At 41.6% G+C, this 24,557-nt stretch overlaps 1 protein-coding gene across 4 annotated transcripts; it reads left to right on the forward strand.

Moving 5' to 3' along the window:
• Positions 1–23,596, forward strand: vit (vitrin). Of its 4 annotated transcripts, XM_049600723.1 has the most exons (23): positions 1–265; positions 6,656–6,746; positions 6,979–7,044; positions 8,421–8,577; positions 8,658–8,791; positions 8,874–8,951; positions 10,226–10,414; positions 11,057–11,095; positions 11,998–12,036; positions 12,128–12,178; positions 12,506–12,568; positions 13,091–13,153; positions 15,318–15,392; positions 16,598–16,663; positions 17,113–17,175; positions 17,792–17,854; positions 18,177–18,224; positions 18,811–18,876; positions 19,495–19,642; positions 19,727–19,830; positions 20,723–20,949; positions 21,337–21,850; positions 22,043–23,596. In XM_049600723.1, the coding sequence occupies exons 2-23, from the start codon at positions 6,713–6,715 to the stop codon at positions 22,219–22,221; spliced, it is 2,466 nt and encodes an 821-aa protein (XP_049456680.1). In that variant the 5' UTR covers positions 1–265; positions 6,656–6,712; the 3' UTR covers positions 22,222–23,596. The 4 variants fall into 4 exon arrangements, with proteins under 4 accessions (XP_049456680.1, XP_049456682.1, XP_049456681.1 ...); XM_049600725.1 differs by lacking the exon at positions 13,091–13,153; XM_049600724.1 differs by lacking the exon at positions 11,057–11,095.
• The last annotated feature ends 961 nt before the right edge of the window (positions 23,597–24,557 follow it).

Here is a 24,557-nt window from a genome sequence, read left to right on the forward strand (position 1 = left end):
GTTACTGATCTTCTTCTGCCTGGGTGAAGAGCTGGGTGCCTGAAGTGGGACGGGCAAAGAGGGGAAACTCTGGCCCCGTCCCGTTTTCCACTTTTAATGAGCGCTCCGATCATGCAGGAGTAAAAGTCCAGGTGGAACATTTCAGCGCTTGCACACACGCCCGCTGGTCCAAATTTGCTTTTCAATGAACGCGTAAGGATTCGGGGAAGAAACTGCACAGGGAATTACTTTTTGTAACGCCTGGAGGACTATTTTACCTTCTCAGGTAAGTTTACCTTCATTGCTTTGCGGAGATGGGGTTTTTAAACAGAGAGCTACAATTCAGCTCCACATATGAAGTGGGGACTGTTTGCTGCTGCGTGGCGTGAATGAATTATCCACTTTTTAAATGACGCGTAATAGCGCGCAAATGATATACATTGTGTCCAAGCGAATTGTAGCACTGTAGTAATGAGGTTTATAAGGGGTTTTAACCAACACTGAGAATTGTTTTGACATTTTTTTCTTTTGCAATTTATGACTGCGGTTCATTCAAGCTGCGATGGTGATTTATGTGACAGTCTGCCCAAATACACGCCCCGCTGCTTCAACCTGGCGTTTGTTTTGCTCTGTTTATATTTCTTAATTTTCCCATTTTTAGTAAACACCCCCTTCCTCTTCTCTAAGGTGACGTTTTAGCTTAATGAATTCAGCCATGTCATCATCATTCATGCTGTAGCAACCTCTCAACAATCTGTGGAAAGTGATCCAGCTTTTATTTATTTGCATTTCTCTCCGGCTAGACTCAGCCTTTATTTTGAAATGGCTCATTTTGCCAGTGCAATAATCAGCACGAGGAGTGAATTCTTAAGCTTTTATTTTCATTTTTTATTATGTTTGACAATTCTTTGTGTGTTCTTTCTGACATTTCTGTGTGGTTTGAAGCAGCCTGATTAGGCACAGGTGGTCTCTATACAATATGTCCAGCAGCAGCCTGCAGGCTCTGGCTTGCACTCAAGCTGGTGCCAGGAATCAAAGTAATTCAGCCTGTTCTGTGCTTGATAAACAAATACTGTCCCAGCAGCAGCTGCCCAAAAACCTACAGAAATGACCTTGTAGAGACATGTTGGCTTTCCTGTGTGTCTGATCTCTCCTATGGTTCTTTAGTTGGCTTGTTGCAACAGTACTTGGCACAGCTAACATGCTTACAGTACATTTTTGACACCTGAATGAGTGGGATTTAACACTCCCTGGCACTGGGTGTGTGTAAATACTGTCTCACTGCAGGCATGCCATCACTCAGGAACACTGTGAAACCAAGTTCTAGGCAGGTCATGATACTCAAATAAGCCTGGGTCCCCTTTGGTGCTTACCCTCGTCGCATTTACTCTGGCCACCCCAGACAAGGAATGTGGGTGCTGCTGAGACGGAGGAAGATTAAAATACAGTCTTTGTGTTTTGGCGTGAAGCTGCATGGCCCAAAAGCTCGCAATTACTTATGGAAATAATGATGTTTTTGCTGCATTATCAGTGCTTATCAGCAACTATCTTCAAACACTTTGAAGACTGTGGTGCACTAGTCACAGGTGTGTGGTCTCATTGTGTGTTGGCCTTTGAAATAGGCACAGACACTTACTGTACATCCTGTTTACAGTATAGACATTGTTTACCTTTGATGCTCCTGCCAGGTGTGATTTTTTTATCCTGCATTATCAGATTTCTGGTGTTTATGCACAGAGGTGTGGTAGTTGATGAGGTGGGTTTACTAGAGAGGAGGAAGGCGATATACTCTCCCATATATTCCTCACTTTTTGGCTGATAGGTACATATATTGTAAACGGACAGAAAAAGAGGTGGGTATACCCTGTATACCTGTGTGTACTCTCCACTACATCGTTTACGTTTATGCATCAAAATTCACTAGAAATTTGCCTGCAGGAGCTAAAAATGTTCATTTTTAGCAGCAGTCCAATAGCCTTTGCACCAAACTACTTGGCCTTGTAATCTTACTTAAGGTTGTGCGTGTAATCCACATTGTAATAAGAATGTTATTCTGAATTGTATTGCGTTTTAATTCCTCAAGCTATGTGACCTGTCTGAGCTGCTGGGTTTGAAAGTGACTGAGTGGCCCTGCACAGAAGCTTTCATCTTTTGCAGTGGCTGTAAAAAATGATGTTGCTTATTTTTCTGCACAGTTTCGTGTAGTTAACAGTTTGTTTGATTTGTGTCCCCACCCAGCAGAAATAAGATGCATGATGTGCTTAGTTTGGGGAATAATAAAGCATGCTGGCTCTGCAGAGGCCAGATGAGCTTTAAGTACAACCCATGCCTTATCTAAAGTTTAACACAGGTGTATGCAAGATATACAACACCTCATCCACCCTGCTGGTGATTTATGGTGGTGGTAAGCGGTGGGTCTGGAAGCCCTCACATACAGTGGCCTTCTCCAAAGCTATCCGAGCATGTTATTCCAGATCTCGGCCTCTGTTTGTTTATTTTATCCTTCTCTTGAATGTGTGTGAGAGTGAGTGTATGTGTGTATGGGATTGTGTCTCTGCAAGTCCCCTCAGGATCTATTATCTACTGTACAGGAAACTCCCTACAGTGTTTGTCAAAGGATATCATTTGCTCCACGTTTCACTGCCTGGAGAAGGAGGCATTTATAGGCTCACACTAAGAACACAAATTAAAAGGTCTGAAATTATTGTCATTTCTTGCACATTTCTTTTTTTCCTACAATGATGTCATGCCTCTTAAAGGACAGAAGTAGAAGAAGAACAGAGTCACCGGACGAAGGCTTCTTTTGGAGTATCAGAAGTAACTCAACTTCGAGGAACTTGGTGTTCACGGCTTAGGATTCCTCGCAGGTGTATGACAGATCAGCTCTGTAGTTTGCATTATCCAGTGAAGCGCGCTGACTCACCTCTCATACGCTGCAGGTCTGTCTCCTGTACTGTAGTTGTACATATCTGTCCCAGCTTGTTCCCAGCCTCAGATATCTTCCCCCGCGAGGACAAATTGTAGTCCTGACTGTGCAGCAGTGATCCATCTGCCTGTCAAAGCACAACACTGTGGAAAAATCATGTCAGTGCTCATGAATGTCAGATAAAAATGTAGAGCTGCATTAGGGGAAGTCCTATCACTGCCAACTGCAGCTGTATTAATTTTTGCCTTAACATGATACGTTATGTTTGCGGTGGGTGTTCACCCTAAAAATACCATCATTAGATGAGAAATCATTCAGTGCACAACAAGCACCTTGTGTACACTTTATGTAGAAGCTGCAATAAAAAAAAATGTGCATGGAAATAGCTTTTGGTGGTAACTGTGAAAATGTTTAACTCCAAGAAAGAGAAAAATCTTACATCACTGCACACCAAACTTAATGTTTACCAGCCTGACAGGACATCAGTGTAGTGAAGATTACAGGATGCTGTTGTTTAGGACACAGTTGGTGAATCACGCTTGAGTTTTAAAGGAATAATTCAGTATTTTGGGAATTATATGCACTTTACTTTCTTGCCAAGCTTTAGATGAAAAGATTAATATTATATTTGAATTGTAAATATAAGCCACAGCCAGCAGCTTAGCGTAGCTTAGCATAAAGACTTAAAACAGGGGCAAACAGCTAGTTTCCAAAGCATCGATCTAAAGGTAATTACAAATATTTTTTAATCCATACAAAAACATAAATTAAAAAAAAAAGTTGTGGTTTTATGGATGTTGAAGTGCCAGACTATTTCTTGGCTAAGCACAGTGAATTCCTGACGTCCTGTGGTCGCCGTGAGGTTGCCAGGCAAACTGCAAAGACTGCAGTGAGTCACCGCACCTGGCCAAGTGAAAGCCCCGCACATAAGCTCCCTTAAAACCACAACTTGTAAGACAACAAACATCTTGTATACATATGTATATAATAGATAACAAAATTCCAAAAATTATTCCACTGCCCAGGTCAAACAAAAATGGGAGAGGGAATCAGGCCTGGAGAAATCTGGGAAGGTCAAGCTGGACCACTAATTCAAGAGTCTGGGGGGATTTCTGCTGGAAAAAAACATAATACCATATTTCGTAACTCCAAAACTGAAATTCATACAGTAGGGGTCTCAGGGGTGGGACGAATGCTGGTGTCTGTGTGGTAAATCAATGGCAGACCGTTTTCATATTTTTTTGGGATGCCAACTAATTTATTCATACTAGCAAGAGATTGCCAAAGAAATAAGGATAATCTTTGAAATAAGAGTTGATTGTTCTTTTGTCGTATTGTACTAGGGCAAAACCCCAGACAATCTCATGACCCAGGACAAATACCTTTACAAAGTACTTTTGGCTGCGAGCAAGAAAGCCATTACACAGAGGTGGCTACAGGAGATGACTGGATTGCAGTTATTAAGGAAATTCACTGCATGGAGAAATTACCTTTTCTTTAAGACTATGACTTGATCAATATACAGACCTTGGAAAAAATGGATCGTATACACAAAGGTATGTAACCTATTGACTGTTCCAACCCGTGCCCCCACCCTGAAAACACGAATAAAAAACAAAATTACCTTGTGGGGTGCCCATTAGGTCAGTGGGTAGAGTGGGTGCCCTGTTTGATTCCAGCCTATGGCCCTTTGCTGCATGTTGTCCCTTTTGTCTCCCACTTTTATGCCAAACTGTCCTCAGTCCCCCAAAAATATTCTCTTCAAAACCACAACTTGCTGTTTTACACTTGTGTGAGTGATAACAAGCCTAATATAGCGTTAATTATTGAACTTTAGAGGAGCTGGTAGGCAGATTTTGTTACTTTCGGACAGAGCAATGCTAGCTTTCCCCTGTTTTCAGTGTTGCTATGCTAGGCTAACCTGTTGCTAGCTCTAGCTTTAGCGCACATATGAAAGTGGTGTCAATCTTCTCATCTATCCCTCATCAAGAAGCATCGAAGCCAATAGAATTACAACTTCCAAGTTGATCATGTGATGCCATTGGCTCACAAAACTTACACTGTGAAAGAAATGTATAGCTGTACATTTTTTTAGCGTCTCAACCCGTGTGAAATGTCCATCAGAATTTGACCTGTTTGGTCTGATAGCATTTGAAAAGTCGAGAGGAGCCACACAACTGAATTATTTTATTCCCATTCACGGTAGCAGAGGGCTAATTCGGAAGTAGCCAGCTCGGCTGGTGATGCCATAGCAGTGCCGATAATCTGGGTAATTTATATGTGGCAGCAACTGTAATAGAAATGAGAAGGGTCCTCCATCGCTGTATCCAGTTCTCTTTAAATACTCATATCAAGAATGCAAATAAGCGGATTTCCCAAAATGCCAAACTATTCCTTTAATGAGTCTGTTTTTGTGGACTGTGGTTGTGTATTTTTGTCTGAATGATTTATTTAATGATTGAAATGTGGGCACTCCAGTAGTTACAATCATTGGGGGTGAAATTACAAAACGACTTATTGCTATTTCTTTGGGGTTTTTTTAACCTTTATTTCACCCAGGGAAGTTTTGTCCTACTTAGACACATTCACATCTGACAACTCACTGCAGCAGTTGAAGGTTAAAGGTCTTGTTCAAAGACAGATTTATCCTTCTGGGATCCAACCTGCGATCCTCTAGTCACACATCAAATAAGACAGGTGCATTTTTACATTGCGCTTTCAATAGTACTGCTTGATATTGCAAACACGCCCACTCTGAACTGCATCACACCTGACCCTGCCTCAGAGGTCGCTGTATGATCACATGTTCCCACTTGATCAGATTGAACCTGCTGGTGTGTGGCGGCAGTGACAGGCGTGACGCTGCCCTTGTGGGAGGTACGGCATTCCTCTGTTAACAGGGAGGCCTCAGTCATCACATCCTCAGTGAGGAGCTCCATCCTACCGCCTCAGGACAGGTCTCATATTCAGTTCATCTTCCAGCCTGTGTTAGGCTTTCTCTGGCTGTCTGTCTTGGTTTAGACTTCGCTGTCGCAGCACTGTCGTTACTACAACAGACCTGCAGTGTCTGGAATGATGTCTTGGTGACCCACTTCTTCCACTTTGATTTATGTCTTTACACGAGTATATCTTCTGAATCGGAATGGCAGGCACAGAAAGAGACTTTCTCTGTTTACTGTAAACAGACTGTTTCACACTCCTGCTTGATGTGGTTGTTGGTGTCAAACAAAGGAGACATCTGATTGAACACAGTTCCCCATTCCTTACACATTAAATTGTGTCTGTGTGTGCTCTCTAATTGAGTCTGACTCCAGAGATAGAGGGAGGGCTTTTACATACTGTTCTGTCTCAGCCCAGATGTTCACTGTGGAGCTTCTTTATTTGAGCCTTTTGTAATGCAAATAATAATTTGAACAAGATACACTGAGCTGAATACAATCCTTACTTTATCTGGCTGATCTTAGAGGAAGTTGTGACAATGAGTTGCAAGGAGTGTTTCAAAATGTTTAATTGGCCACATTTGGACACTAGATGAGTCATTCAACTCTCTGTGTAGTCCACAGTCTGCTATTTCTCCAAAAATCTCTGGAAAGTGTATCTCAGTGGCACAAGTTTACTCTGTCTTGTTTCCAGATGACACAACACTCTGGAGTAAAGAATCCAGTGTTAATTTCAGCCAGTAGGCAGGAAGCAGGAAATGTGTTTCAGAGAATGACAGTGAAATTCTGCTGCTTCTCTTTTCTCTTCAAGGTTGGGAGGTTAGACAAGGACACCTGGTTGACCTGCTGAGCCAGCACACCACCCATCATGATCAGAGCATCACTCACTGCCATCTGCCTCGGTGAGCAACCCGTCTGTCTCTCCGCAGGAGTATGCTGGTTTTAAATATATCATCCTCCTCTACAGTGTTTCATATTTCCAAAATATTCCCTTTAAGTCTTTTTCTTGTACATTCACACCATCAAACAGCAGCATCATCCTCTGTCAAAGAGGTTTTGTTTGTATGGTAAACACACAGATGATTATGCTGCTTTGTCTGAGATTATGTGAAACTCCCTCTGCCTCACCCACAGCGCTCCTCCTGTCCTGTGCTTGCTGGGCCAAGCCTAACGGACCAAAGAACAAGAAACCAAAGCAAGGTAGACATCATCAACAAGCAAGCCAGTAATCTCTCTTAGTCCCACTGTTATTGTCTCCACTGGCTCGCTCCACCGCAGCCTCTTTTAAAGGTCCAGTGTGTAGGATTTTAGGAGATATTGGCAGAAATGGAACTTACTATAATAAGTACGTTTTCTTTAGTGTATGATCACCTGAAAATAAGAATGCTTATATTTTTGTTACCTTTGAATGAGCCATTTATATCTATATAGGGAGTGGGTCCTTATCCATGAAGTCCACCATGTTGCACCACCATGTTTCTACAGTAGCCCAGAACAGACAAACCGAACACTGGCTCTAGATTAGCAATTCATGTTTTTGCATTTTTACATCAGCCACCATAGCTAGCAGCACCTCAGTCAAAAAAAAACCTGATTATTTATTTATTTTTTCAGTGTTTTTACCAGTTTAAAATCACCTGGTCCATTTGTTTCAGAAGTAAAGAGACTTAATTCAGCTTGTAGTAAAAATGTCATGTAAAAAAATCATGTAAAAACATATGTTACATATGTATTTAAAGGTTGGAAACAAATAAAAGAAAAAGATCTTGTAATACAGAAAATGCACTTTATTAATAAATCCCAATTAGCATTATGCTAATTCATTAGGATAATTAAGTATCATCACTGGAATTAGGGCTGTATTTCTTTGCGATTATTGTCATTATGAATTGTTTTCTCGATAAATTTCTTGATTAATCAATTACTTATTTGACCCAAAATGCCAGCGAATAAGAAAAATTCCCATCATGATTTCCTAAAGTTATGTTATGAAATTGCTTGTTTTATCCGTCCAAACCTTAAAGGTCTAGTGTGTACGGTTTAGTGCCATCAATTGCTCAGATGGCAGGTTGCAACAGACTAAAACTTCTCTGTGCCAAGCATGTAGGAGAACTACTGTGGCCCACGCAAAAACATGAATGGCCCTATCTAGAGTCAGTGTTTGATTTGTGCATTCTAGGCTACTATAGAAACAACATGGCAACTGCATGGACGAGGAGCCACTTCATATGTAGATATAAGCGGCTCATTCTAAAATAACAAAAATAAAAACAATTCTAAGTTTCAGGTGATTAAAAAAAAATGAAAACATAGTTATTATATTATTTTCCATTTCTGCCAATATGTTCCCCAAAAATCCAACACACTGGTCCTTTAAGAATATTCTCATAACCATCTTGTAATACAAAGAAAAGCAGCAAATGCTCACATTTGAGAAGGTGAACCTAGAAATGTAATTTCACTGTTGAAACAATAGTTATACGAAACCTCAACATTTAAAAAAAAAAAACAACAACCCTGACCTGTCTTATATCCTGTCTTCAACCATCTTGCTCTACTTCTTCTTCCCTCCACAGTTGTTCCAGCCATTGAGTGTGATGTCAGAGCGGGGAAGATCAACCTCCCAGAGTTCATAGTCAAATGTCCTGCACACTGTAAGGAGACAAAGCAGCAAGTCTATGGGACAGGCGTGTTCGCCTCCATCTCCAGCATCTGCAATGCAGCCATCCACAGGTTAACAGCAGGGTGATGAAATAAAGCTTATGTGAGACTTTTTTAAGACTTCTTTAATGTAAGAATTGTTGTGTCCACAGCGGCATCATCACCAACGCAGGAGGAAAGGTGATAGTGAGGAAGATGGCTGGGCAGAACATCTACAAAGGCAGCAATTCCAATGGAGTGCGCTCTCTGTCTTTACCAAAGTGGAGGGAGTCGTTTGTTGTCTCCGGTATAAATGATGAAGTAAACAATGTTAAACACAGTTATTATAGTTAGCCCTTCAACCAACAGTTGGCTCTGTTGTGTTTCAGTGGGGAAGCCCAAGAAAGGAGTGATCTACCCGTCTACTCTGGACTACGTCCCCTCAAGACCAACCTACGTGAAAACAAGTAAGAAGAGGGTTATTTTTACACTTGCATCATGCACCATTTATGTGAATTTGAACTTTGATGCATTACATGTAGATTTTTCATTGAGTGGATTGACAGATGTCCAGTGTTTTACAATCACAGGACAGTGTGATAATGACCCATTGAGCAATGATTCAGTGGTTTATTATTTTTAAAAAGTTGTCTACACATGTTGGTTAAACTGAGTGAAATTTGGTTAAAATGTAAAAGGTTATTAGATGTATTGACTCCATATAACCAATATTTCAACATAATTTTTATTCAAATCAAATCAAAATCGACTTTATTTATGTGGCACTTTTCATACAACAGTAACACAAAGTGCCTCACAGAGGTTAAAAACAACAAAGATCCAAACAGAAAACAAAAAGAAAAGAGAAAACCCAACCCTCCCACCCAACAAAAAGCTATTTAGCTCATAAAATTGAGTTAGTAGCTAGGTAAGAATAATCTAAAACAGAGACATAAAATGCATCAAAACTAAAACCTATAGGCTAACTAAAATAAGAAAAGATAAAGGTTAAATGAGATAAGAACGTAAAAAGAGGAAGGGTAAGAATATAAAAAATAAATTAAAAATAGATAATAGATGGATAAATCGGTTATGAGAGGAATTTAAAATAGATAAATACAGAGATTCACTATATTGTAGCATATACTTTTTCCAGTGGGGTCTCCACAGATGTTTTATGTGGGTGGCCAGACGGGGCCACTGAAAATCTTAGAGTAGGACACCAAATCCAAAAACCGTAACTGAATTTCAGAAATTCTGTTATGCTGTTGAACTATATAGGCTAGTTGAAAACTATGTCAATATGGAAAGTTAAGGAATCACATACTGATATACTTAAAGTTTCTTATTTTACACTTAATGTTACTAATTATCTGATGTGCATAGACTCATGCAGTTAACATTTTGACTCCCACAACAATCCTGATTTAACACCGTATGTGTCTATGAAGTGTTAGTATGTATTTTTGAATATAGTACCATGGCCCAGTTTTTACCTTGACATCTTTTGGCCTACATATCACCAGATAAGTGCGTTCTGGGGACAAAAGATTACTACGTAGACGTCCCTGCACTCAAGTCTGGCATGTTGAACTTCGCTCAGGTTGAATGGGGAGTTGGAGTGCTGCTGTCTGGTTAAGAATGTCAAGAATGCATTACAACTATACTGTTACTGTAGACGCTCTTCCTCCCCGCCCATCCATCTTGTACGCGACCGCCTTAATCTGTCGTCTCCTTTCAGGTCAAAAGGAGGCCAAAGCGCCTGCAGTCACCACAGTGCTGCCTACGCCAACTGCACCTGAACCCACCACAACTACTACACCCGAACCCACCACCACACTGGCTCCCACCACTACCACCACCACTATACCTCCACCGCCACCCACTACTCCTAAGCCTCGAGCTGCCGCCCATAAAGTCCGGGATGCAGGTGATTTAAACAACCTTGAATCATACGTCATATTTGCATACATACATGTACAAAAAGCTCGTTCTTTTGCCCTGAATCAATGGATCCATGTATGTTATGTGGAGGATTGTGTATTTACTTGGATGCAGGATGCTGTTAATGATCCAATGATACCGATCCATGCAGAAGATCCACTTCAGCCAGTGTGCTGCTTAGCAGCCGTCTAACTAACATTAGCAGCTTGTAACTAGGAATGCCGAACAAGCTTTCATTTGTGTGAAACTGAGTGATGAAGATGAATGATTGCAGCTGGTAATTACAAGTCACAACTGCAATTATGACAAATTACAGCAGGTCTGTGATGAAGTTGGTGCTGCTCAGTCACTTGACTGACTTCACTGTACACTTGATCAGCAGACCTTTCATCACTCTCATTAAATGAAAACACTATCAGACGGCAATCACTGTGAGTCATCTGCCATGTTTTGGATAGAAATGCAGCTACAGTGAGTAGACAATGCTGCAATATCTTAAGGTATGTGTGTAAATGAGATGGGCTCTGTGCCAGACTACCTCCCAGCGGTCTCTCTGTCTCCTTCATTCTCTGTAACATTATCTCTCTCCTCTCCATATTGGCACCCCATTTGTCTTTCTTCTATCTAGGCAGCAGTCACCCATACCTTGCCTCTGTGGCAGCCGCAAGTAAGTGAAGCAAAACAAACAGGGGTCAACACTGGGTTACTTTTTTTTTGGCATGATAGGTTGCAGTGGTGTTGCTTCACAGTTTTGTGTGCTGGATTAAGTGTCTACATTAAGCATGGGGTGTTCGCGTTTCATCAGTCCTATGGGAATAGTGTGCATCAGGATTTATCATGTATTCTGTGTCAAAGGTATCGGTGGTCCTACCTTTAAAACAAGTTTGTCTTGATCAGTGGCACAACTTGTGTATTTAATCAGTTCAGTTCACTTGTTTTAAGCCAAAATCTTAAAACAGTAAGCTCATGACCTAAAGGTTGTTATCAGCCCATTAAAATGGTTGCAGTTTTGTTAGGTTTAAATGCAAAAACTACATATGTTTTGGAAAAGTCCATGCTTTGGGTTAAGATATGTACGTTTGTTATAAAACGTCATGTGATGAACTTATGCCAGTTAAAATAAGTCAACCTTGACTTTTGGGGGACATTATGTGGGACAAGAATAGCCATTGGATGAAAGTCCTGTGTTTGTTTGACCCTTCTATCAACCCCGACCACCTTCCTATGCAGACTTTGTCGTTCTTTATACCACATCAGCAGACTTCCTTTGTTCCCATCATAATTACTAAGGCCACTAGAGATCAGAGTCTTTGCTCCCAGTAACTGATAATGGCCATTTGATGGGCTGTTAACAGCCTTTTGAATCTACCAGTAGGTCCCTTTTAACCCACATCTGGAAGGCTTATAACACGCATTCAATCAAGTGATCACATTCATAGGTGGTGGACCTGGGCTATTGGTTTACGCTAAATCCAAAACTATGTTGAATTTGCTACATTTGCATCTAATTTACGTTAATAAAAATGTTGTCTAAAGTTGCCAACACTGTTATTCTCAACACTGGTATAGGACAGTCACAGAACAGTCAAGGAAAAAGTCCCGGCCAAGGTAGGTCAATACTCTCACTTATTCCAAAGCTCTTGGAAAGTCCTTTACCCCACATACAACAGTTTAATTAAACCGTGGCATCTCTTCAAAGTATTCAGAGGAAGTGGCTATCCGAATAGATACCCGCAACGTGCCAGTGCAGGTAAACCAATCTTTAATCTTTCTGATATGTCTTTTTTTCATTCTACCTTAACCAGAGATTGTCTCAACATGTGCTCTTTGCTCCAGCTTTCTTTTGTACTGATAGATGTAAACTCTGCATGCCATCTCTGTTCAGTATGTGCACAGCTGCTTTAAAAGACTTTTACGAGTTTTCTAACATAGGGCCGAACCAGATTGTTCTGGAGAAGCCCGACTTCTGTTCTGTTGTCTTTCAAGCCCAATTTGTAACCCACTGTTTTTTAGTGTGACAAAACAAAACGATACTTCATGTTCTCGTAATACATTTGTCTCCCAATCTTGGTCCCAGGTCTGCGCAGACCAGAGGCAGGGTCGGCTATCAGGAGACAGCCATCCTCTCCAGTCGGCCCAGGTCAGCCTCCTCATTAACACACACAGAGTAACAAACAGGTAGACATGGTGGGACTGACAGGGAGTGCGGGTCAAGGGCAGGAGGGGGGAAAGATGTCTCTGTTGGAACAAGAATCCAGGAGACGTAGACCGCTGTGAGTCTGACCCTCGTATCCACACCCATAAGCCCCTGTGATCTTCACCCCAGGGTCACCACTAATCCACTCCATCAAGCATCTCAGCTAACATTCCTTTTGCGATAACCGCTGTTCTCTGTCATCAGGCACATCCTCTTATTCGTGTTTTCATTTTCCGAGATGAAAAGAGGCAAATCAAGCTATGACTTAAGGCTTGTAAACATACCCAGCATATATCCTTTTGTTTTAGATATCATGCTGCGGAGAAAATGCCTTCAACTTCACTCAAAGCAAAACAGCTGGGCTGCATTTGTGGATGGAGCACACAAACTGAAGCTCTTTTCTGCCCCCTTCCCGCTTCTTTTCCTCTCATATTCTATCTGCCTGTTTCTCATTGCTACAAACAGCTTTTAACAGGGTTCAGCCGGCTCCACCCGAGCGGACTCCAACCATGAGCCAGTCAAACCCTGGTAAGTATCTCCAGACTTTGAGCAGGAGTCCTCAAACTGCACTAGTAGACGCATTTACTGACGTAGAGGAAGTAGACAGGTCTGATCAAACAGGGGAACAAGTAGGGCAATAAAACCCTAGTGAAATGTTTTATAAAGCAGCACTAATGTTTACCCTCTGTGGAATGATATGGTTCAATGCATGGCCAGTCCTCTATAAACAACGGGCAGAAATACAACACTTTCCCTGAACCCAACATGAAAAAGTGAGCAAGTGAGTATGTTGATACAGCTCAGAGATGAGCAACGTTGTGATATCATCGTCCTGAATTCATCTTGTGCCGTATCTCCACTACACTGAGACAGCAGCGAAGACTCTTTTAGATAAGACCACGATGAGAAACGTGCTCTGTCAGTGCTGTAATAACATCTTATGACAGATCCCATCTGGTCTGGCCTCATCCCCTACCTTGTAAATGCCTGGAGAGAGGGAGAGAGAGATGAAAGCAGCAGCACCAAGTGGCCCGGTGCTGCTCCCAGAGAGAGACGCATGACCCGATCCACAGCGCTGCTGCAGGATCTGGGTCCACTCTCCAGCCTGTCAAGAATAGAAAGCTCTCGCCGTTCAAACCAGGCTAGGTTTGGCTCGCTGAAGAATGCGCTTCTGTTTTAGCTTCTGTGGAATGCAAAACCAAAGATCCCTAAAATTAGACCGAGCTATATCCATTTAAATGATGCCTGATTGTATGATATGATTTCTAAAATGCAGTGTGAGCTGTTTCAAGCTTGTGTAGCATTTATCTGACTGACCTGTTTCTGCTGGGAGTGTGTGAAGTATCTGATCACTGCAGAGAGCAGCCATTCAGATAATAATGTAATACTTTATTGATCCCCTTAGGGAAATTCTTTAAGCTTAAGGTCAGAGGTCAGAGGTCAGGATCAGCAACACAGCAGTGCCCCTGGAGCCAGGAGGGATTCAGTGTCTTTCTCAAGGACACTCCAACAACGTGGATGCTTGCCGACTTTGGGGTTTATGAGTTGAAGGGATTTCTCCCCGGACGCTTTGCCACCCAGCTACCAGATGTTTAAATTTATTGCTCAGCTTTCTGGAAATGTTACGACCCAGTTCAGCTTCACATTTGTCATGAGATATGCCCACTTGACAACCACAAAGATTCATGAAAAACCTCTAAAATATGTCAAGACTCTGATTGTTGGTGTTAAAATGCAATCAGATTTTTATGACTTTCAGAGAAACTGCATATTACCATTGTTCCTGCAAACATATTGCAGACTGAGCTCACAACCCAAGGTGAGGATCAGTGTCCTCGATCCTACTCTGACCTTCTGACCGCGGTGACCACCGAAGTGACTATGATCAGGAGAGTTAAAGTCAATCCTTTTAAAGCACCTGTTTCATCAGAAAAAACAACACTCCTGTCTGCTGCATAGAGCTGAGCCTTTGACCAGCAGTAGATTAGGCTAATCTCTGTGTCCTACTATCTACACTGTCCCTAGTTTGACACCAACTTTAGAATAATACTCCCACGCTTCACTGGGCCGCTGGCTGGGCTCTCCCAGCCCGTCCTGGTCAACAAAGGCCCTGCTCACTAGCTGCCACTGGATGGGAACCTCAGAGCTCAGGCTGTGTGTTTGTGTAAGCTACCCATCCACCGCAGGGAGGGGTTAACTGAAGTGTGTTGTCATGGCTCAGTCAGTTTAGACAGATGCGACTCAATGTTATGGTTTTGCTCAGCTGTTTGAGCTTCTAGTGTTCAATCACATTTCGATTAACCTCAGGCCATGCAAGAGTCTGGCCAATTAAACTGCTTGATGTTTTTGCCACATTACAAGTGAAAACTCTGAGTCTGTGTGAACAAACTGTGGTGCCAAGAAGAGCGGCGGAGGTAGAAAACAGAAAAATGAGAAGCAAATTTTCTCAGAGTTGGGCCTCCTTTCTCTCTCTCTCTCTGCCCTTGAAAGCGTAGGTCTAAATTTCACCAAAACAACCTTTAGTCGCCCAGTCGCTGTCTGTCTGAGTGACTACTGTGTGTTTAGTGTCTGACTCAAGGCTGAACATCTTGTGCATACCCCACTAATAACGTGGCAGGTTTAGTGGAGGTCACAAGTATGCTCCTCCTTGATACTTGTCCTGAACACAGCTTTCTAATCTTCCCCTGCACAGCTTATCCCAGAAGGGATTGGCCGCCTCCTGCCTTTCCTCGTCCTGATTGGTTCCCTGGAGCTCGACGAACAACAGGTACAAAATACAAAACAAAACATTTTTATCTAACAATTCATGAGCTTATTCTAATATAAAAGTGAGTGGTTTCCTTAATGTTTAAATGGACCAAGGTAAGAATGGGTGCAAGCTTTTAATTTCTTGAATATAGTAATTTTTAAAGATTCTCACTTAAAGTCAGGAACAATTTTGTCATCTTGCAGCAAAGTGAATTGGAGAAGAGTTTCTTTTAAAATCAGTTGTGGAAAGAAAGTTGAAAATAAATGACTTAATATGACAGGTTATCTTATTTCTTGTCATTCACTTGTCCCAAACATGTGTTGCATCATACCATTAGAAAAGGTTTAAATGTGGGTGATTTTCATTGTATTAAAGGAATACTTTACCCACAATATTTGTTTAATATTACCATTTGTTTAGTTAAATTCATGAGGAAAACTGTTTTCTCGCATGCATCCATAGTGAACGAAGAATCCAAAAACTGGGAAAATTCTTGCTGAATTGGAGCATAGGTGTAGATGTTGGGTGGGACACAGGGGACATGTCCCCCTCAATATTTAGAAGATTTGCATTTGTCTCTCCCAATAAAATCTGAAAGAAGTAGAGGACTTTTATTTTGACAAAATTAAAGATGTTTCAATTGATGCAGAAAAGTCACAAATTAGGGCATCAAAAAATCTCCAGAATTCAAAAAATCAATTATTTGATGTCCCAAATTTTCTGGCAAAGGACCCCCAAACCGTTTCTTTCATGTGTGTCCTCCCCCAGTTTTAATCAAAACCACTCCCTTGAATTGGACTAAAAGGGGGCTGTGATTAACAACAACAACAAAAAAAAATCAAAATATCTATTTACAAACTCTCACACAACTCGTGCAGTATAATCTAAGTCTAATTTTTTTTCTGTTTTTGGATTCTTCGTTCACTGTGAGGGCGTGCAAGAATAACAAAGTTTGTGTGGCTGCATTAATTGCAGTGGTGCTTTGAACTAAATGCTTACATCAGTATGCTAACACGTTCACAACATGGATGTATTAAGCAAAGAGATTCTTCTTTTTATAATACATCCATGTTTTACAATGATAAAATGAATAATGTTTACCAGCATTGCAGCAGAGGCTGATGGTTGGATGGATGATGATGGATGGTTAAAGGCAACATTAAGGAGCCTAAATATAACCATTGCAGTTGCTGATGCCTCCACCTTCTCTGCTGTACATTCAGATGTTAGTTATGCAGCTCCAGACTCAGGATACACGTGGAGTGAGACGGACACACCTGAGATTACAGGTAAGTCAAAGTCTAACAGTCTGACAGTTTGGTGTGTACTGCCCCCCTTCATAGCGGCAGCTTACTACACCTTGTATGCATTAATGTTGCATGTGCAAATACGGCATGCTGTGACTGATACAGTGAGGTATCTGCTGATCATGTATGTGTTGAATTGGCTCCATCTGTAAGTACATGCAATGTGTCTCTCAGGACATTTTCTTTACATGCCATCTGCCTGCCATATGAGAGATTCCTGTGAAGTGCGGAGGAGAAGAGCATAGGGCAGGTTTATTGTTTGTGCATGTGAGAGAGACACTGTGAGTGATAATTCTGCTAAAAGCTGTTGTTTTCACTGGTCTGGGATTGGTTGGGAAAATATGCGACCAATCACAACCATGGAAATATGTGCTTTTCCCTCTGAAGTTCATTGTGGGAATACTAACAGGTTTCACAACATCCTCCTCTAGCTCGGGATCACAGGCCTGATATCTCAGAATATGAGCGCTGGTTTTATAACTTTGGACCGTACCGTAAGTGTTTTTCTATTCTATTTACTGGGCACTAACAAGTGTTGGGGTTCAGGCTTTATATTGTCATGTGTACAGATTGCGATTGTGTAGATGTAAAATCTGTTTTCTCTCAGTGACACAACTTCTCAGACATAATCTCATGTTCCCGTTTTATTTTCTGACACAGGAATAGCTTCAGTTCCTTCTTGTTTCATTTAATGTTTAAAAAGTTAAAGAGGGAAAAATCATATTTTCCAAAAATGTTGAACTACTCCTTTACGCTCTTTGACAGGAAAGCACTTTTGATTTGTTTTTAGTCACAGCCTTAACACAACCACTTACAATATGGCCCACTGACAAAACACAAAAGGGCATGCAAAAAGCCCTCACTTTCAGATTACAGGCCATGGTTCCATCTGTTTGATGACACAGCCGAGCCTCCAAATCTAACTAGAAGGGACATGGTTTGGAAAACAGAGTGGCCGAGCCATTTCCAGCATGCACCACAAAAATACCACCACACATCCAACCAAATGAGACATGGAGTGGATGGGAGCAGGCTGTAACGCCATGGTGTGTTTGCATTTGTTTCACATGTGTCGCAGTCTGCCATCACTGATAATGTCTTCACTTTTAGTGCCTCGCACTCCAGACTCAGATGGCAACCATAAAGTGCCATTGGATACAACCCATACTAGAGGTGAGCGGTGGTTGCCGTGGCTACAAACACCTGTTTGTATCCAGGAAAGCATCAGTTTAGACACATCATATAGCATTTATAAAGCAATTACTTTTTTCCCTGTAATTTGCTCCACTATTCAGTCAGTTGTGAGATTTCCCTAACAGCTGCTGCTTCAGCTTTCTAATAATGAGAAGAGCCTAAAAGACGCCGTATATCTCAGTTCATGACAAAGAAATCAGCCTTTTTGTGTAGCTCTCATGGTGAGTCTTGTTAATTAGTTACTTGCTGCTTTATGGTAGAAATGTGCTAATGCTGAGCTTGTATGCTATCATCTATGCAGTGGAGCCAGTGGATGCCTGGAAGCCAGATGCAAACTTATACGAATCAGGTGAGATAACTTGCACTGTTCCTTTCCTGCCCTCCAAAGGAGTCACTTTGCCAGTAAGTCCTCAGTTCTGACTTTACGCACAAACCAAACCGAGGCCATCCAAGCCTATAATTGAAGGGATTCAGGGTCAAAGTCAAATGGCATGGTTGCTTGAGGATAAAATCAGTTCCTGTTTGGCATAATTTTTGCCACACCAAATACTGGCTAATGTTTGGGAACTCAGGAAAGTGGACAGCTGCAAATGTGTCATGTTCAACGGAACTTTTACCAAACTTACAGGGTGATTCTGTACAAGTGGACTTTTTATCTTGCTTTGTCATAAGAGAGCAGAACATTTAGGAAGATAATTACCTCAGATATTAAAAGGTAATGACTGTCCACCATCCCATTTAAATGCTGTGTGATTTAAATGGATGGGATTTCTATAGTATTGAGAATGCATATGATTATTAAAGGACATAAACCGTCCAGTGAAATAAATGAAAAGTCTTATTTGCAGTACAGAGCCTAAAGAGCAGATTTTAGCAGAATATCAGGGTTCTGCTTTGAAGACTTGTGTTGAAGACGTGTGTTTCTTGATTTTCAGGCTTTAACGTGAGGGAACAGGAACCTGTACCCAGAGCACCTGAGCCCGTGTCACAGGGAGACCCAAGTACGTCCCTCATATGTCTTTAAAGCCACTATGTGCAGAGTTTGCATTTGATTATTGCATCCTTTAGAATATTAATCAGATTTCCTGGTGAAAATGGATACAGAGCTTTCATCTCAGTGTCCCATTAAAGGTATCCTGTAGATTCTTTTTTTTGTTGTTGTTGTTTTGGGAAATGTAGTGTTTCTCAACAAAAACACACAAAATTAACTATATATATCCTTTGGGCCAAACAAATTTGTAGACTTGTTCTCATCCTCATAAAACATTTGCACATACAGTACATGGTTGCGAGCTGCTATCAGCCTTCTTCTGCTATCGGCCACCAATTGTTATCAGCAGATATTCCTTCTAAATAGTTTAAAGGTCGATCAGATGATGCTCTTTCCCTACATGCAGGACTGACTGTAACAACATATTAGGTATGGTAGGCCTATGTCAGTACACCTACATGTGTCAGTAGACATGCTAAATATCTTCGGGTGGTGCACTTCAGCTCGCTAGTGGAAAAAATCCAAGGGGAAACACTGAAAAACATTGCTGCACAGAATGCCTCTAATGTCTGCCACATGTACTACCAAACACATTACTAAATCTGCTGTAACCCTGTGATGCGTCCAGATTGTAAGGTGGATCTGGCCTTCCTCATGGATGGGAGCTGGAGCATTGGGAAGAGGCGCTTTAAGATCCAGAAGGACTTCCTGTCAGAGGTGGCTCAGGTCATCAACGTTGGTGTGGCTGGACCCATGATGGGCCTCATCCAATATGGGTAGCCTCACTTATCCTGTTGTGGAACTATGTACAGTTTTTAGATAAGAAAACATAATGCAGTTGCTTGTTGTTTTGTCTGAAGGGATGACCCCGTGACAGAGATCAGTCTGAAGTCTTACACCACCTCCAGAGAGGTGAAGTCAGCCATAGATAAGATCTCACAGAAGGGAGGTCTCTCCAATGTAGGTGAGTGACCCGCTGCCGTACAGTAATTGCTTACAAACAAAAGTGTGAAAGTGAAAAGGATGCAATTATCGCATGGTTTACTACCCAGGCACATTCTCACATGCAAGGATAGCATTAAATCTAAATTTGCCGCGAGACACTGTTAGCTAAATTATAGTCCTGCTTCTGTAAGCCGTGTTTTTCCTCTCCTCCGACCAAAAAGCATTTGGTTTTACCAACCCATGGGGGTCAGCTTTCAGAGTGGAAGTACTGTTTTTCTGCTTTGGCTGGTGCGTCAGCATGATGCCTCCACCGCCACATGTGTCTTTATGACTTGCTAAATTTTGCATTCACGCACGAATAGTGTTGTTTGTGTTTGCCCAGAAGTGCTCTCTAATCATACGACAGTGTGAGTGGCTGTAAAAGCTTTTATAATCCCTAACAGAGCCTTCGGCCTACGTTTAGACCACCAACAAGAATATGATAGACTACATAATGGGATATCACTATTTTTGAGATGATATACAGTAAAAGCAATGGACTCAGATGTATATTTGTACACAGGCTACTATGTTGAGCTTTTATGTGGCATACAGTAGTTTTTCTAAATGGTTGCTTCTGTACATATTGGTTAGGAGAGCCATAAAGCTTTCAAAAAATCTCTACATAATACATAATGTGCATAATGAGCACTTTCAAAAGTATACTTTTTCAATTGTCCTTTCGTTTAATTTCTTGTTCTATGTGTATTTTTTACTTGCTGAGAAACAACTTTGTGAACAACAGATTGGTTCTACTCTCTCAGCATGTCTTCTCCCAAATGCATTCCTGCTTTCCAACCACAGACTTGCATAGAAAGCAAATGCAGAGATCATTTTAACCGTCTCCCTACTGCCCCCTGGTGCCCTGACAGGAAAAGCCCTCTCCTACATCAACAAGCACTACTTCAGTGATGCCAATGGAAACAGAGGTGGAGCTCCAAACGTGGCCGTGGTGCTGGTGGACGGCTGGCCCACAGACAAGGTGGAGGAGGCGTCTCGGCTCGCTCGGGAGTCAGGCATCAACATTTTCTTTGTCACCATCGAGGGCCCCGATGAAAATGAGAAACAAAACCTGGTTGAGACCAACTTTGTTGACAAGGTGGAGTATTGCCACAGAAATGTGTCAGTGCTGAATTAAAGGAGAACTTCACCCACAGAATGAACATGTGTAAATCAACTAGTTAGGCTGTGTTACCTTGAATTTGTGAAGAAAACTTTGTTTGTCCCGCACGCCTCCATGGAAAACAGAGAACATATTGATTTATTGGTTGACTGGGGACCACATGTAACAACAGCAATTCAGTACTGCACATGCATGTTTTGAGATAGTATTGCTGTTGTTAAATGTGGTCCCCAATCAATCATCAATATGTTCCCTTGCATGCTAGTTCAAACACTAATTTATTCACCAATGATCATTTTCTTTGGGTGAGGTATTCTTTCAAAACATGCCATTTTTAAAGAAAGTGTGTCCTTCATTCCACAGGCTGTGTGTCGGACCAACGGCTTCTTCTCCCTGCCCGTGGCCAGCTGGTTTGCTCTGAGGAAGGCCGTGCAGCCCTTGGTGAAGAGAGTGTGTGACACAGACCGCCTGGTGTGCAGCAAGACCTGCCTCAACGCCAACGACATCGCCTTTGTCATCGACGGCTCCAGCAGCGTGGGAACCGGCAACTTCCGCACGGTGCTGCAGTTTGTGGCCAACATCACGCGGGAGTTTGAGATCTCGGACACCGACACACGGGTCGGAGCTGTGCAGTACACCTACGAGCAGAGGCTGGAGTTTGGCTTCGGCCAGTACAACAACAAGGCCGAGCTGCTGAACGCCATCAAACGCATCAACTACTGGAGCGGTGGGACCAGCACTGGTGCTGCCATCACCTATGCTGCAGAGCAGCTCTTCAGCAAGTCCAAACCCAACAAACGCAAGATCATGATTGTCATTACGGATGGGCGCTCCTATGATGACGTCAGGGAACCTGCACTAGCTGTCCATCGCCAAGGTTAGAGGTCAAGATTTTAGTCAGATCCAGAAGTAGATTTTTTTAGCTCCTTAACACTTAAAACGCTATACTCCTGGTGTTTCCTGGTACGTGTCAGTCCACAGCAAGGTGTCAGGCAGTGTGTTTGATGTGACGAACACATGTGAAACCTGTGTGTGTGTGTGTAATCTGCTGTCCCTCCCTGTGATCTAGGTGTGATCGCCTACTCCATCGGCATTGCCTGGGCAGCCCAAGATGAACTGGAGTACATCGCCACAGACCCCGACAAGGAGCACTCCTTCTTCGTAGACGAGTTTGACAACCTTTACAAATTTGTACCCAAAATCATCCACAACATCTGCCAGGAGTTCAACTCCCAGCCCAGAAACTGAGGACTGGGCGGGTGGAGGGGAGGTGTAGAGAAGGGACATCTTGATCCTGGGCTGTCTCAACAGAACACTGATTGTAAATTTACTCACTCTGTTGTCCAGATGGCGGTGCTGGATTGGCTGCGGCGCCCCGTATTTGAACAGGGAGGGGTTTCGAATTTAGGTGAGGATTAAGGGTTCGAACAAAACAAATCTTAAAGTGAATCAGCATTCGGTCCCAAATATACAGATGGTGCTGAGGGTAAAGGGTTTGCATTCACAGTGACATAATGACATCTCATGTGTGCTGTGGTGCCAGATGTTGGTGCCATAAAGAAAACAAAGTATTCCTAATCTTTTAATTATCGTGCTAATAAGTCACCCTTTATAAAGGGGTTTTAAACTGTAACTGAGGGTTTTATTAATGTTAAATAAATCACTAATTCTCTGTAGATCAGTTGTAAGCCAGGTTCAATACATGGTGTCAATCTTCTTCTGGCATAAAACCTTTTATATCTTTTTTAGGCATGCAAACCTCTAAAATGCACCGTTTGACCTCTGACCTTCTGGGAAAGTGCTGCAGAACATTTGTGCCAAAATTCATTCAGGAGCAACTTTTCAGTGTTTGCCAAGCGCCCGTTTAATGTGTTGATTTTGGAACTACAAGCCTGTAAAAGCAGCGTGCTGGAGCAGCCACAAACCAAAAGTTAAAGCCCTCAAGTGCAACTTATAAACCTTTACAAAGGGTGCATTATTAAGAAGTGGTACCAAAATGATTACCAAACATAAAGCTACCTTACTGGGTTATGGTGCTTGCAGAGAAATGTAGATTTAAAGCATGCCTAGCACTTCCTCCTATGGCTTAACATACTTCATAAACTTAATAACACAGTGCTTTTTATACAATTCTCTGTAAAGAGGATATACTTTCTTAGAATTGGTGCATTTTAATCTTCCTAATAGGAGAGATTTGATAGTAGGGACATTGTTAAAGTTCCTCTCAAAGACTATGGTGCTGATATTGCTGTTGGTATGAGTGCTTGATGAAATGAGGCTTACGTGAGAGGCAAATCAACAACACGGAACAAAGAAGTGGACGAGAAGTGAGGAATGAGGAGCTTGTATATCTTTGTATGGAGTGATGGCAGATCATATATGTGCTTCTCTGGAGAGGAAGCAGTTCATCTCATCACTCTTGTTTTCTAACAGCGTGGCTGCTTCTAACATTGCAGACATTTCTCAGTTTTATTGAAAGAGTATTTATGATTATCTTCCTTTTATGTCCTGTTTGTACATATGCATATTAAAAGCCTTTCGCTAATAATGTTCATAATTGATCAATATTTTTTTTTTTGCAATTTTTAATAAAATAAAGAAAATGAAGAGAAGTTAAAGCTGCGGTTTTCTCCTGAAGTTTTGTTTATATGCTTTGTGTCAAAATTGCACTCCTCCTCACTCAAATCTGAACTCACAGACATGATACACATATTTTTAGACTCAGAGGGACTTACACTTTTTATAGATATCATTATGTCTTATGTCCATTGCAAATAAATGTCCATAAATCCACTGCTGCTAACAGCTAATTCGGCAGGGTTGGGTTAGACTCTGAAATATAGTCAGTTGCAGTTGACAAAATCAAATTACATGGCAATTTTTGCAATCAGTAAAAGTAATCCACTGGCTTATTAAAAAAGAAGTCTCACCTGAACACTACTAAATTAATTCAAGACATTGAAAATATTCACCTTACACTAGATGCAGCCAAAAAATTGAATTCCACAAATATCCTGTCTTCTCTTTAAACATCTAAAAACGCTTAAAATGCAAATAAAATGCGTTTACAGTTGGTTGAATCAAATTACCCTTTAATTACTGCCACAAGTGCGTGTATGATTCGCTTCTCATGAGTTAATAGAGCATTGGTTATATGTAAAAAGGTCTACAGCACTGGTTCCCAACTGGTCCAGCCACGGGGTCCAGATTTCTCCTTAGTCATTAGGTCCACACAGTTTAATATATTCTGCGTCATACTGGCATTTGGCCATATAGTCAAGCTAGTTTGCTGTCTCTGTGACGTAGCTGTCTGTTAGTCACTCACTCTAAAGCGAGAAGCAGCGCTTCAAAATATGAACTCTGTGCTGGAAATTCGCTGACCTTAAAAATAAAAATAAAAAAATGTACTTGTGAGTCACTTACAGGCCATTCAAAATGGACCTGCGACCCACTTTTGGACTGTGACCCACCAGTTGGGAACCACTGGTCTACAATTTCACGCAATCACAAATATGATCTGTATGTTTACGTAACTATAATCTAAAAACATGTTTCAAATGTCATCTGAGCTGAATAGTTACTTA

The sequence above is a fragment of the Epinephelus fuscoguttatus genome, linkage group LG16, assembly GCF_011397635.1.
Source record: "Epinephelus fuscoguttatus linkage group LG16, E.fuscoguttatus.final_Chr_v1".
NCBI lineage: Eukaryota > Metazoa > Chordata > Actinopteri > Perciformes > Serranidae > Epinephelus > Epinephelus fuscoguttatus.

Bases quoted from the DNA above. Each gene is read 5' to 3' on its own strand.
- vit (XM_049600723.1), top strand. From the start codon at position 6,713: ATGATCAGAGCATCACTCACTGCCATCTGCCTCG. The intron at 8,792-8,873 runs GTATAAATGATG...GTTGTGTTTCAG, and splicing joins GGAGTCGTTTGTTGTCTCCG to TGGGGAAGCCCAAGAAAGGA. The intron at 17,855-18,176 runs GTGAGCGGTGGT...TCATCTATGCAG, and splicing joins GGATACAACCCATACTAGAG to TGGAGCCAGTGGATGCCTGG.